The following is a 13,845-nucleotide window of genomic DNA, read 5'->3' as shown; positions in this document are numbered from 1 at the left end:
GTTGCAGGGAACTGCGAATCGATCGAGCCGGCTTCCTATCACGGCATTTCGGCGTCATGAAGCCCGGAGGCGGAATTAGCGATGTTCCGTGATATACTCACCGCCTTCTTAGATAGGCCAACCCCTCGCTAATTATCTATCATCAGGTGAGGTCACGAGCCTCTCCTTCTCATTGCAAGGACAAGGAAAAGGAAGAAAGAGCGTGGCTTCGGCAAAATGTCGACTCTTAGCTTCCTCTGGCATCATATGTGATTTTTGTCTTGTCCTCGATGGTCTCACTTGTCTACGTCCCTCGCGTTCCCTAACCATGAATCCCAGTAATTACGCCTCGGGTCTTTTTGACTACTACTCCTCCTACCCCGATGATCAACCTTCGGGTAGCTACTCGCCGGTTGGGCCTTCAGCTTCTACTTCGCATGGGAGAAAACGCCGCCGATTAAGTCACTCAGACTTTGGTGCAGTATCTGTGCCCTCAGAGTTGGATCCTGGAGACGATGGTGAGAATGAACTCTACGCCTCCATCGACTTGACCACGGTGGACGAGTCGTCGTCGCTTTCGAGAACTCTAGCAAAGCAGCGAGAAGATGCAATCAGGGCTCAACACACGGTGGATGACGAGAGAGGGCGATCAGTTTTAACTGCATATAAATGCCCCGTCTGCATGGACACACCGGTTGATGCGACCAGCACTGCATGTGGTATGTATCGTAGTACAATGTTCCAGGGAAGTAGACTGACTCTACTTAAGGACACCTCTTTTGCCATAAGTGTATCATCGACACGTTAAAATTCAGTGAAGAGCAACGCGCAGATAGCACCGGGAAAACCCCTCGAGGCACCTGTCCTGTTTGTCGAAAGCCCCTTACACGAAGTGATGTTCCGGGCCCGCGAAGAAACCTCATACCATTGCAACTGAAACTGACGGCGAGGAAAAGAAACGATGCCGTAGATCGCACGTAATGACATTTGGACCGAATACGACGTACTTTGTCTGTTACGATAGTACCCTAGAGATCCTCTACAGCCAAATGGGTAATTTAACAGCAGCTATATCCTACAACACAAAAACGAAAACAGAATGGTGTGGGTTGTGGGACTATGTATAGGCCTAGGTAGCTGCATCGATTCCTATTTGACCCCGGTGCTGAAGGCTCGTGGTTCGCTCCGAGTCTTTTCTAGCTTAACCAAGGAGTTTCTAGCCTACGATACGGAGTACTCTTCTCGGAGTAACTATGGGTGACGACGGAAAAGACAGATAGAAGATCTATCTTATCAATCGTTTTAATACAACTATTCATCATTTCTTGCACTTTTATATCACAGAAGTGCTTTAAAGGTCGAAAACAGCCAACATCGAGAAGTTGAAGAAGATGGGATGAATGAGGAGGCATATAAAGTGAAATAATTGCCTGCTCTGGACAATGCTGGTTAAAAATAGCATTCGCCTGGCTTCTGTGGCCATCTAAGATAAGCAATTGATATTGACCAACAGTGCGAGATCTTGTATGCTTATCAAAGACTCTTGTAGATTATCATTAGTCCAGCCATTCTCGCTAAGACTTGATCGATAATCTTTAGGAAGGACTGAATAGCACTGATATTGATGTTTTTTACTAGCAATGATGATCTGCGCACTGTCCGTTTGAATACTGTCTCAGGCAAGTACTATTGATGGTATCTTAAGGGCCGAAATGCCGCCATGGCACTCCCATCAATAGCATTAGATTTAGGGCCTATTTGAAGCCACTCTTTACTGAAGCACAGAAGCAGATGGGTGAGGGCGCAGATATTGATGAGGCGGCCATGATAAAGAAACTTGCAGAGTTAACCTTGTGCGAGCTTCTCGGCTTACGGGAGTCGCGACTCCCGCTGGCTGACCCCAGCATTGGATGGACGTAATTGAAAATGGCGGGTCGTCAGGACCACCATCGGCAGAAATATCGATAGTGCCGAATCGAAAGCGTGCGATCAAACGATGATAAGTCTCGGATTTAAAAAGGGCGTACAGATGAGTCGGCATGTAGCTAGCTTTCGCCCCTAAGCCATATTCGAGGTGCATGAGTCCAAAACGGAACGGTGGTGTTAGATGACCAAATGGAGAACTTAGTCGCTGCGGCAGCTTATTCTTTTCCAAGCACACCTTCCTTTGCATATCTCCAGTGTGGCGTACTAAGTTGCAACTTCTTAGTGTCTGCCCAGCTTAGCTGACTATGATGGGTAATTCTGGGATTTTGTGTGACCTGTAGAGTAGTACTATTGTTCCCTCCCCTGTCCCTTCTGCGAAGAGCTGGATATAAGGTGACTTCGCCCACAGTATATATCTCCCACAACTATATATCAAAATCTAATATTTAAAAAGCATAGAATATAACTCCTGAGCAAAAGTACTTACTGCCAGTATAATGCCAACAAGAATCACATAACGCGCCGTAGATGTGAATTTTAGTTAAGCTGAAATATATATGTAAGTTCGGCTTTCTATCCGTCGCTGAAAAGTGCCATTTCCAGAGCTGCATTGGTACAAGTAAGTATTTATGAATATACTAAATAATATATAGATACTAATTATATCAGCTTTACAAGGCTTTGCTGTACTATACCAGTTTTCCCGTAAAGAGCTAGATTGGGTACTAACTCCTAATACCAATTGCCTGTTGACAATAGTAAGAGAGTGTGATAATAGTAGAGATAAAACCACCTGACCATATAAAAAGGTACAAGACGACTGATCGGAGATCAGTCACATCTAGCACCCTATATAGGAGCGAAGGCCATGCCTGAGCAATACATTGGGTTCAACCTTTGACAGAGAGACTGCATGGTCTGAATTATGGAGAAAATTACAAGATGATATAAAGATCTAGTTAATCAGCGATAGCCCAATGTTTAACTAGCACTTTTAATTAAATGGAGAAAGATAGTTGGTAATCTTATTAAAGAAGAAATTTGCATTAACGAAAAGTTCCAGCAGGTATTTTATTAGCGGGATAGAATTAATCTCTTTTTAATAAAGCCGGGGGCCAATACAGCCATCCCTATCACTCATAGTCAATTATCTGGGATAAATAGACTGCTCTGGGAGAGCAATTCTACTAACAAATATTATTTATCTAACTATGGGACGACTTTGAGAGGCGGCAGGTTGCTATCCAGCACAGTCTGATATGACGAAAAAACAAACCATCAGCTTGCGGTGTTGTAGTGAGAAAAAAGATAGCTAAAATCCCACGGAGAATATCAGGGCTAGCCTTACTTTTACTTTTCCACTATATAATAGAGATTGGTCGTCGGACGGCCTTATTAGTTGTTTTGGTGTGGAACAAATATGTGATCATCTTGCCATTGACCAGAGAGGCATCACGATGCCAAGCGGCATGGACACGCTATACCTGAATAAGCACAATATACCAATTCTAGTAATTTACCATCACCCGAGAATACAGTACGCTTCTCTTAGTCGCATACCACATGCACGGAAGATATTTGCTGCGAGGATTTGGTCTTCAAGACACGGCATGACCGCTAGAGATACGCTCCATCCGACCGACAGGTGACATGGTCTGTGGTTTGATAGATTGAAGCTGGACGAGGAATTCTTGCCAACGAGGGGTCCGAATACCAGTAGATGATTAGAGAAATAAGAGAGAGCATTGTTGACCTGCAGAACTGCTTCGCCACGACGCTAGGAATGCGCCAAGCTCCCGTGTCAAGTAGATTACCCACTCTGGCTCAACACTTAAGCTTCGAGCTCTTTCCCTGCAAATTCTCCGCAGCTTCACGTTGCCTCGCGAGTTGGAGGTACATGAAGAAAAGAGAGCGACTACCCTCCATGGCATTGCGTCCTTCTTAATTCTGGGCTTGTCTTTTCTTGTGTCTGTCTGTATCGACTATGGAGGAAGGATCGTTCTGCTGCTCGAAGACGTCATTCCCCCGCGATGGGGTTTCTCCAGACTACTACAGCAGTGAGTTACTACTAGCTATCTATATTCGCTGTGGATATTGATCATCTTACATGTTGAATGAAACCGTTCGCTATTACTCTTCTCTCTGACCTCCGCTGTGCTCTATTTTTTTACCTCCGCCTTAGTCTTTTGTTCCTTTCTTTCGTCCGCCTTCTTTCTTTTCTGTACTTCCGCCAGTTTCTTTCTTTTTACTTCAGTCGTGCTCGTCGTTTTTTTGCCTTTCTTTATTGCCGTGCTCATTATTTTCTGTCCTTTTTTTCTTTTCTTCTTTCCCTACGTCTTTCTCTCATTCTTTCCCGCTATTTTCTTTCTTGGTGGGCGGCCTTGAGCCTTAGCCTATGGTGGTGGTGCAGAGCCAGAGTAGTGCGTCGTGAGTGAGTATCGATACTTACTGAGGGCGAGTATAAAACTTTATGGTCATCACAATGAGCGGCTATCACCTTGACCAATTTGAGACAGCACAAATGCCATCAGACTCTCCGAATGCAATTGATATCGAAGCACACGCGGGCTCGATCCGGCGGGAGATTTCTCCCGGAATTCATATTGCCCCCTCTACGGAGGATTTATCTTCTCCCGAAATGATTCCTAATACGAGGACCATGTCGCGGGATACAATCAGAAATCGCACACGACGCTCCAATACGGCTCGGTCATATCACCCGGACTCAGTAGCTCCCGACTCCAGCTGGCAGCCAGGGACCGAGCCGGGTATTGATCCTACCAAACCGCTGCCCGCTTATAATGCTGACTGGCTAAGCTCTTTGCCAACGGATCTTCAGAAGAGGTGTGAAATTATTGTGGTCGACTTTTCCCAACATGAAATGCGACAGTACGAGCTCTCCAACGACACATTGGATGCGTTCCTCGCCAGGGAGAGGGAGCCATGGGTGCAATGCAGATGGATCAATGTCAATGGCCTCAGTTGGGATGTTATCCGAACCCTGGGGAACCAGAAGAGTTTGCATAGACTTGCGATCGAGGATCTAATCAACACCACAAATCGTACCAAAGTGGACTGGTACTCGGACCATGCATATATTGTGCTCACGCTGCAAAAGCTGATAAAGCTACATGAGGAAATCAGTGAATCTGAGGAAGAGCAAGAGTTAGGGCAGCCGTCGGGAAAGAATGATCGAAGGGGTTCAGCAGGAAGCAACAAAAGCACCACTTTGAACAGGCCCACCGGACATGGTGTTGTTCTGGAGGCGTTGAAAGACATTTTGGGGGTGGGATCACGCGGGCGAGTTTTAGTTGATGGCCATACTGCTGGCCAAGGCATCCGTCCCTCAGGCAAGTCCGCGTCCCAGTCTGGCAACATTTCTGGTGCTGGAAATCCCTTTCGCAGCATCCAGCGTTACCGAGGAGGTCCAAACGAAGACAGGATTGCATTCATGGAGCACAATGCTGTCCTGGCACCCAAAGGGTTGTGCGTTACTCTAGAGCAAGTATCCATTTTTCTCCACGGGGACAACACCGTGACCTCGTTCTTCGAAGCAAGTGCCGATGACATCGAAGCTCCTATAGTCAAGCGCCTCAACTCTCCGGAGACTATGCTGCGTCAGTCGTGTGATGCTAGCATGCTAGTGCAGGCAATCCTGGATGCCATCATCGACTTGGCCATCCCAGTAACCATGGCATATCAAGATGCGATTGGCGACCTGGAGCTTGATGTTCTCACGGACCCAGATATTGACCAGTCAAAGAGCCTCTATATACTGACGTCTGAGATCGCCATTCTGCGGAATGCCATTCAACCGATTGTGACAGTGATCAATGCCCTTCGAGATCATCGGTCCGACCCTGCCAGCACCCCCGGCCTGAGCCTATTCAGGAATTTGGGACCACCGGGCCCTAGCGGAGCAGGAACGTATTTTGGGAACAGTACGCAAAACCTCAAAAGTCTCACCGGCACGAGCGTTTCAATCAGCCCGATGTGTTATACATACCTGGGCGATGCATTGGACCATTGCATCACAATCGTCGAAGGTTATGACCAAATGAGACGTGCTGCTGACAACATGATCGATTTGATCTTCAACACAATCGGTGAGTGCCTTCTATGCTCGACTGAGATTCTAATGGAGGTTGGCAATATTCTCATGACATACAGGAGCATATCAGAACGAAAGCATGAAGCAACTGACTCTTGTGACTTGTCTCTACCTCCCCTTGACATTCCTAACGGTTCGCCGGGTCCCTCCCATAAGTATTGGAATATGCTAATCCACACCAGGGTTACTTTGGTATGAACTTCGAGTCGTTTTCTGGCATTCAGCACAGTGATGCGTACGTATGATCTATCGAGTACATTGTGGGGCTACGATATACTGACCATGACGCTCATCAGATACTTTTGGATGATTGCAGTGCCTTTCGTTTTCGCAACGACTCTATTCTTAATGTGATATCCCTTGCCTCCCTGCCATCCGGACCCTGCTAATTAATCTGCTCTAGGCGTGATAAAATTAAGCGATACATAGTACTACTCGCCCAGAGGCGTCTAATCACTAGTTCCAGGAAGCAACGGCGTCGAGAGAAGGATACAAAAAGTGCGTAAGGACTCACTACGGAATAGAACCCATATATATATAGAGCCGTGGTATAATACATAATTATTCATATTTTCCAACATCCACAAAAATCCCTGCCTTACCGTCACAATTTTTTCCGTGTGAACGCCATGTAGGCCTTCCATGGCAGCTTCCACTCCGACCCAAGGAGCTCCGGTCTGAAAATATCAAAATCAACACTTTCCAGCCTATTCAGCCACAGTCGCGTAGCCACAGCAGGCATGAAAACACCAAATGCGCGATTCACCTCGTCCAATGGCGTCTCGTCGCGCTGGTTCCTGGAATGATCAGTTCCAGATTCAGAACCATACTGATGGCCTTCCTCGCCCTCATGTTCGAATTCATGGCCGACATCCCGGCCCGCCCGCAGATTGCTCAGCATCTGCTGCACAGTAATAAGATGATCGTTCGCACGGGTGGCCACCGTGAAAACCGCATCCCGGAGCCCCGGAGCCTCAGCACCTTGTCTAAAAACCTCTTCTTCCTTCACCCTCGCCTGCGCCATGACATCCAGCGGAAGCATCACAGCACCTTGCTTGGCTCCGCCACCCATCACGCTCGTTCCCCCCTGGTTCTGGTTCGAATGCTGACTCTGCGGGGAAGGGAACGCCACGAGTGGCAGGCCCCGTAGCACGGCCGTAATCCCCGCTGCTTTCCCGATATGGGACACAACATGATCCGCTGTGACAGAGGCCATGGGGATGGCTGATAGCGTCAGATACATCAGAGTTGAGTACGTATTCTCGGCGTAGGACTCCAGCGCCGCGATATTCGGGTACGGATCATTCGTCAAGGTCTGCTCCCGCGCATTTATCATCCTATTCAACCAGCCTTTACTGATGCGTGCCTGGCCCTGCGTGCGCGCGTCGAGGTCCGAGATCGCAGACGCCAGGAGAATCGCGATGGGTTCCTTGGGTGGAGACCCGGATAGAGTCTTTGCGACGGCGTCTCTCCAGAACTGGAGACGCATCAGTCCAATCGTATATGAGGATGTAGTGTCCGGGATCATCGATAATGAAACATTGAGCGCTCGGAGAGCGAGGTACATTATCTGCGCATCTCGTGGGATAAATGTGCTTAGTGTGTAAGAGGGGCGGTCGTATTTTCTGGATGACGAAGGGTCGGTCGAGTCAGCTAGATGTTTTGGATTCAGATGGATTGAAATAAAAGGAGATTGAATTTATCGTCCATACAAGAGTAGGTCGGTGCAGTATTTTCGTGCAGCTTGGACTTCGGCCTCAGCAGCTCCAGAGATAGGACTAGGGGCGGATGCTGCTGGTGGTGGTACTGAATATCGACTGAAGTGTCGCGGTTGAAATGTTTCTAATCGTGTGGAGCGCGAGTACGGCCGCCATATTTGCCTGTTGACGAGAGATAGATCTTTGTGTAATGACATGACGCTCTGTTATCGACTAGGGATGAAATGTCTGCACAGGAGTCAATCGTCAGTTGCAGATCACCATTTCAAGACTTTCGATCAGGAATACATACTCTGGACACACTATGGCGACATTCTCCTGCAGATTAGCTCTCTGTAGATGTGGAAATGTGATCTGGCTGTCATTCGAGGAGAGAAATAAAAATAAGACTAAATGACGTCGGGCCGGCGACTTTTCGCGTCTCTCGGCGCGTCTCTTTTAACGATCCTCTTCTCTTCGTCACTTGCCTGCATCACCATCGAGTCCGCCGACTCCCGATTCAGGGCTTTATCAATCCGTAATGGATTTGGGAGATCTGAATGACCGGCCGTTGAAAAAGAGGCGCTTTTTTGTAGACCAGGAAGTCGATGCGACTCAATCCAGTGAAACCACTGCTATTCCGAGCACCGCTCACAACGCGTCTAGTCCTTGTTCCTCTCGTCTGGATGAGAGTAATGGCGACTATGGAATAGGCGATGATGGACAGACAAGCCAATTTAACTTCTTACAGTCTGGAAATCATGATTCTTTTACGAATGGCACCCCAACTACTGTCCGCAAGGACGATGCAGATCCAGAGCCTCGTGGAGAGGAACCGACTGTGGGGAAGACACTCGAGCAGGGCAATACGGATGGATTCGATACAGAGGCTTTTACTAGCATTGTGGGCGAACATCTCTCGTCAGACACCATGCAGAAGATCCGGAGTGTTTCCGGCGACGATTTGGAGAGAGCAGTTAATGTCTATTTTGACGGGTCCTGGAAAACTTCCGCTACTCGTGCAGCACCCCAAACTCAAACTACTTTGACATTGCAGGGACGAACAATTCCCCTGCAACCGACGCCAGTTAGTGGAGTGTCTATGCTGGACACAAGGACACCCCGTGTAGCTACACCGGCTTGCCGAGACCAGCCCTCATTGAGATACATCGGTGCATTTGGCGTGGGCGGATGGGCCACGAGGAGTGGAGTGAGGCTTCTTAAGCATGGAGACAAGGTGAATATTGAGAGGGCTAGGTCTCAGCCGGTCTCGAAACGTGGTCGTGGTGGTAGGTTCATAACAAACCAGAAAGGAGATGTTTTGACACGGTTCACGAATAATTCCGGCCAAGAGATTGGACGACTGCCTCGAGAAACGGCTGAATGGGTCTCCACATTGATCGATCAGAAGGCTTGCAAATTTGAAGGTGTCTGCGTTTTCGCCCCGGACGCAATCCGGGTGAACGATACGATCTATATACAATTATGGTGCTATCTTCGCATCGAGGCATTCCAGCCTGGGATCCCAGATGGCATCTCTGATGATAATAGATCCATCACAATATTCGAGGAAAAAGAGAGCGCAGAGGAGAAGCGGTTACGTCTCCGCCAGGTAGCCCTAGTGCGTCTTTTTGACGAAATCGGCCTCGATCCCACGTCGATTAATGATATGACTAAAAAGCACAAGAAAGAGGGATTGCTACGCGCTGCGGAAATCGCGGAGCAGTACGACAAGAATCAAAAGGATGGCAAGTTGAATGGTAGTTCATCGGACGAAGAAGAGTCCGCAGAACTTGCGGAAGACCAACTAGATACGCTCTACAAAAAGGCACAATCGTTCGATTTCAGCATGCCAGAAGCAGAGCCTTCATCGACGTTCACCATGAGCCTTCGAAAATATCAGAAGCAAGCACTACATTGGATGCTTGCAAAGGAGAGAGACAACAAGGCTGGCCGGGAAAGATCAATGCACCCACTATGGGAAGAGTACTTGTGGCCAACCAAAGACGTTGATGATAGCAATCTCCCTGCCATTGACGGTTTGGACCATTTCTATGTCAATCCGTATTCGGGGGAGCTCAGTCTTGATTTTCCAGAACAGGAACAGCACTGCCTAGGTGGCATCTTGGCTGACGAAATGGGACTGGGTAAGACAATTGAGATGTTGAGCCTGATCCATACTCATCGAAATGTGCCTCCAAGGCAAGCCTGGGATGCACCTAGCTCCGTCAGCGATCTCCCTCCTCTACACAGTACCTACGCTAGGGTTGTTCCTGCCCCTTACACCACACTCGTTGTTGCTCCAACTTCACTGCTTTCGCAGTGGGAGAGTGAAGCATTAAAGGCGTCTCAACCAGGGTCGATTACGGTCTACATGTATTATGGAAACGACAAAAACATTGACCTAAGGAAACTATGCTCAGCAAGCAACCTGACTGCTCCCAATGTAATTGTCACTAGTTATGGTGTTGTACTTTCGGAGCATCGCAGTTTTTTGTCGCAGATGTCCGCTCCTCAAGGTGGTTTATTTTCTGTCGAGTTCTTCCGCGTTATTTTGGATGAAGCCCATGTAATTAAAAATCGACTCTCCAAATCAGCTAGAGCGTGCTACGAGCTGAAAGCAACGCATCGATGGGTCTTGACCGGAACACCAATTGTCAATCGCCTGGAAGATTTGTTCAGCCTGGTGAGATTCCTCAAGGTTGAGCCCTGGAACAACTTCTCGTACTGGAAGACCTTTATCACGGTTCCATTCGAGTCCAAGGAATATGTCCGCGCACTCAATGTTGTACAGACTGTCCTCGAACCTTTAGTTCTTCGACGCACCAAAACGATGCAGACACCAGAAGGGGAGCCGCTGGTGCCACTGCCCCGTCGGACGATCACTGTCGAAGAGGTCGAGCTCTCGGATCAGGAGCGTGAAATCTACGACTATATCTATACTCGCGCAAAGCGGACGTTCAATGACAACGTGCAAGCTGGCACGCTGCTCAAGTCGTTTACGACGATCTTTGCTCAAATTCTCCGCCTTCGTCAGACGTGTTGTCACCCCATCCTCACCCGTAACAAGGCGATTGTTGCGGAAGAGGAGGACGCGGCCGCCGCAGAAGGCGTTAATGGGTTGAAGGATGACATGGATCTGCAAGATCTTATCAACCGGTTTACGACGGCAACTGAGGCTGCCGGCTCCAATGAGCAACCAAACTCCTCAATCAAGTTCACGACCCATGCCTTGAAACAGATTCAGAATGAGTCAAGTGGAGAGTGTCCGATCTGTTCCGAAGAACCCATGATCGACCCAGCCGTAACGGCATGTTGGCACAGTGCATGTAAGAAGTGCCTGGAGGATTATATCCGGCATCAGTCGGACAAGGGCGAGTCTCCGCGATGCTTCTCGTGCCGCGCAGCAGTCAGCAGCCGGGATATCTTCGAGGTCGTGCGTCATCCGTCGAGCAACTTGACAACTGCCGACGACGACCTTTACAGCAGTACTCCCCCGTCCGGCACTCAAGGCACTCCGCGGATCTCCCTTCGACGGATCCACCCTCTCTCCCCCTCTGCTCACACATGCGCCAAGATCCACTCCCTCATCAATCACCTCCACCGCGTCCCATCCGACACCAAATCGGTCGTCTTCTCGCAGTTCACCAGCTTCCTGGACCTCATCGGACCCCAACTCGATCGAGCAGGCATTTCTTACCTGCGTCTGGACGGGACGATGCCCCAGAAGCAACGAGCCGACGTGCTCGCCCGATTCAACAAGATGGAATCCTACGACCGAGAAGACATCGAAGACGAGTCCGAGGAAGCAGGTAACGCCGTGCCTCCGCTGCGCTCCAGACCATCCTCCTCTAACCCTACCACCAAAAAGCGATCCGGTCCTCCCATCCCCAAAGTCCTCCTCATCAGTCTTCGTGCCGGAGGCGTCGGGCTCAATCTTACCGTTGCAAGTAACGTATTCATGATGGATCCGTGGTGGAGTTTCGCCATCGAGGCTCAGGCTATCGACCGCGTTCATCGAATGGGCCAGCTCCGGAACGTGTCAGTGACGCGATTTATTGTGAAGGATTCCATCGAGGGTCGGATGTTAAGGGTCCAAGACAGGAAGATGAATATTGCCGGGTCGTTAGGGTTGAGGGTCGGGGGTGATGGATCGGAAGAGGAGAAGAAGAAAGAGAGAATCGAGGAGTTGAGATTACTGTTTGAATAATTGAATTGATTGATACATAGTACATAGAACAATTGGATGAATGCACTACCTGAATAAATATACTACGTTTGTATGAAATTCATAAAAATTCAATTTCAATACAAGATAGATATCCATACATCAAATAATAAACCAACCAAACCTGATATAATAATAACACACCGTATTAAGACTAGGTAGATTTCACCATTAGATATAAAATTCAAAACAAATACCAATAATACGCAGGCGTAATCGTCGTCATCAAATGAAATAAAGTATTGATATCATCGTACGTAGTAGAATTTAAAAAGAAACAAGTGTGGGGGAGGAAATTACAACAGAAAACGGAATACGAAGAAATCATTTGTTCGAGTGATGTCCAAAATGTACCACTTTCTCGAGTTTCTCTTTCATGGTGGCTATCGCAGTCTTTGAGCCATTCTTGGTGGGTGGGCTGTCTGCGGTTGGGGAGGACTTTCGTGCAGTGGTTTCGGTGGTCATGCTAGAGGTAGTGGTCGTGCCAATACCAGTGCCAGTACCAGTGCCAGAGCCATAGCCACTGTCACGCTTGTGGGTTGAACGGTTGCCTATATAGAGATACACATGTTAGTTATCAAGGGATAGATCATGGTACTCGAAGGGAACCAACCCGATTTCGACCTTCTCTTGCGCTTCTCATCTAACTCCTTCTCAAACTCATATGGTGCTCGTGATGGGCACTGGGGTCCCTTGAGAGCCTCCTCACTTGCTTTAGACGTGGTCGGGGGATGGGCTGGAGCACTAGAAGTAGTGTCAGGGGAGCCGGGGGTGCCCGGTGTGCCAGAAGTAGATAACCCAATGGACTTGATGGCGAAGCCATCTTCGTTCCTCTGGCCATGCAGGCCGCTGACTTGGCCATTCGTGAGGGGAGGCTGGCTCTGGCTAACCCGTTGTTCATACATCAATTGATGTTTCTTCATGTCTGCACCGGTGTAGCTTTCTTTGTTGCCTAGGCTCAATTTCCGATTATGCCCTTTATTGACCGACATCTGACCCTCCTCCACTTCTCCAGAGATGGCAGGTTGCCCGTTGATATAGTCGGACTTCCGAGATCCCCCAGCACCAGCTTGGTCTTGACTGGCCAGACCGTCCCTCTGCTCGGGAACCCGAGACTGGGGAACGACCTTGTCTATTGGATTTGAGTCCATTTGGACTCCCATGGGCCCATAATCACCTACAGGCTTATTAACCGGTCGACTGCCACCAGTGATCTTGGGGTCGTCGGCGGAGATGGAAGCCAGGGCTTCTGGGACAACGGCGGTATTCTGTTGACTGCGAGGAGCGCCGGGTTGTTCTATGGGACGAGTGAAATGGTTAGCTAGCCTCCCTAGACAGCAGGGAACAGAAGGCATGACGTCGTCATGAACGAACTCACCATCTCGGTTGCCGGCATCGTAGGGATCCGTCGCAGTCCCTTTACCTTGGACTCCCGACAGCGGTTCCTCGCCGTAGTCGGTCCAATGTTTCAGAGAGGATTGGTATGCGTGGATTTCATTTCGCAAGGCATCGGCAGCAGTGTGCCAGGCTTTATCGAGGGTCTCCATGTTTCGAATGCGGATGAGTTGGCTTCTAGATGGACAATGGGAGGGATGGTCGACGTTTCGCCAATTGCCCAACGTTGCGCGGGGTCAGAGCTGGACAGTTCACGGGTATTTATTAGGACTCGAGTTATGGGCGAGGCGGTCGAGGGTGTCCATGGAAAGGTCGCGCCATGGAAAGGTCGCGCCATGGAAGACGAGGAGGCCAACTGCCCTTGATGTCATCTCTGACGTCATATCACGTGGTACCGAACAAGACTGGATTCATGGGATTTGGAGAATCCTATGGATAGCGATAGCAACAGGAAAGCAAATACACAGAACAACCACAGGAAATACACCAACACTACTCATCGACCTCAA

The 13,845-nt window shown here is 48.9% G+C and overlaps 6 protein-coding genes across 6 annotated transcripts; 3 read left to right on the top strand and 3 right to left on the bottom strand.

Annotated features, from left to right (window-relative positions):
• Positions 1 to 307: 307 nt before the first annotated feature.
• On the top strand, positions 308 to 960 carry SLX8 (uncharacterized protein; the record flags this gene model as incomplete). The annotated part of the gene is made up of 2 exons (XM_033566209.1): positions 308 to 698; positions 749 to 960. 2 exons carry the CDS (start codon positions 308 to 310, stop codon positions 958 to 960), a joined length of 603 nt encoding a protein of 200 aa, XP_033431966.1.
• A 790-nt stretch (positions 961 to 1,750) lies between these two features.
• ATNIH1004_001509 (uncharacterized protein) lies at positions 1,751 to 2,059 on the bottom strand (the record flags this gene model as incomplete). Its single annotated transcript, XM_033566208.1, has 1 exon — positions 1,751 to 2,059. One exon carries the CDS (start codon positions 2,057 to 2,059, stop codon positions 1,751 to 1,753), a length of 309 nt encoding a protein of 102 aa, XP_033431965.1.
• A 2,328-nt stretch (positions 2,060 to 4,387) lies between these two features.
• On the top strand, positions 4,388 to 6,405 carry ATNIH1004_001508 (putative CorA family metal ion transporter; the record flags this gene model as incomplete). Its single annotated transcript, XM_033566207.1, has 4 exons — positions 4,388 to 6,011; positions 6,076 to 6,149; positions 6,199 to 6,255; positions 6,313 to 6,405. 4 exons carry the CDS (start codon positions 4,388 to 4,390, stop codon positions 6,403 to 6,405), a joined length of 1,848 nt encoding a protein of 615 aa, XP_033431964.1.
• A 215-nt stretch (positions 6,406 to 6,620) lies between these two features.
• On the bottom strand, positions 6,621 to 7,544 carry ATNIH1004_001507 (uncharacterized protein; the record flags this gene model as incomplete). The annotated part of the gene is made up of 1 exon (XM_033566206.1): positions 6,621 to 7,544. The coding sequence occupies one exon, from the start codon at positions 7,542 to 7,544 to the stop codon at positions 6,621 to 6,623; it is 924 nt and encodes a 307-aa protein (XP_033431963.1).
• Positions 7,545 to 8,254: 710 nt separating this feature from the next.
• RAD5 (DEAD/DEAH box helicase) lies at positions 8,255 to 11,923 on the top strand (the record flags this gene model as incomplete). The annotated part of the gene is made up of 1 exon (XM_033566205.1): positions 8,255 to 11,923. The coding sequence occupies one exon, from the start codon at positions 8,255 to 8,257 to the stop codon at positions 11,921 to 11,923; it is 3,669 nt and encodes a 1,222-aa protein (XP_033431962.1).
• Positions 11,924 to 12,265: 342 nt separating this feature from the next.
• Positions 12,266 to 13,488, bottom strand: ATNIH1004_001505 (uncharacterized protein; the record flags this gene model as incomplete). The annotated part of the gene is made up of 3 exons (XM_033566204.1): positions 12,266 to 12,492; positions 12,555 to 13,238; positions 13,320 to 13,488. 3 exons carry the CDS (start codon positions 13,486 to 13,488, stop codon positions 12,266 to 12,268), a joined length of 1,080 nt encoding a protein of 359 aa, XP_033431961.1.
• Between the last annotated feature and the right edge of the window lie 357 nt (positions 13,489 to 13,845).

This window comes from Aspergillus tanneri (genome assembly GCF_003426965.1).
Source record: "Aspergillus tanneri strain NIH1004 chromosome Unknown AapTan_2_pilon_pilon_pilon, whole genome shotgun sequence".
NCBI classification, from domain to species: Eukaryota; Fungi; Ascomycota; class Eurotiomycetes; order Eurotiales; family Aspergillaceae; genus Aspergillus; species Aspergillus tanneri.
The sequence above is the reverse complement of the archived record's forward strand: the minus strand, read 5'-3'. Positions and strand labels throughout refer to the sequence as shown.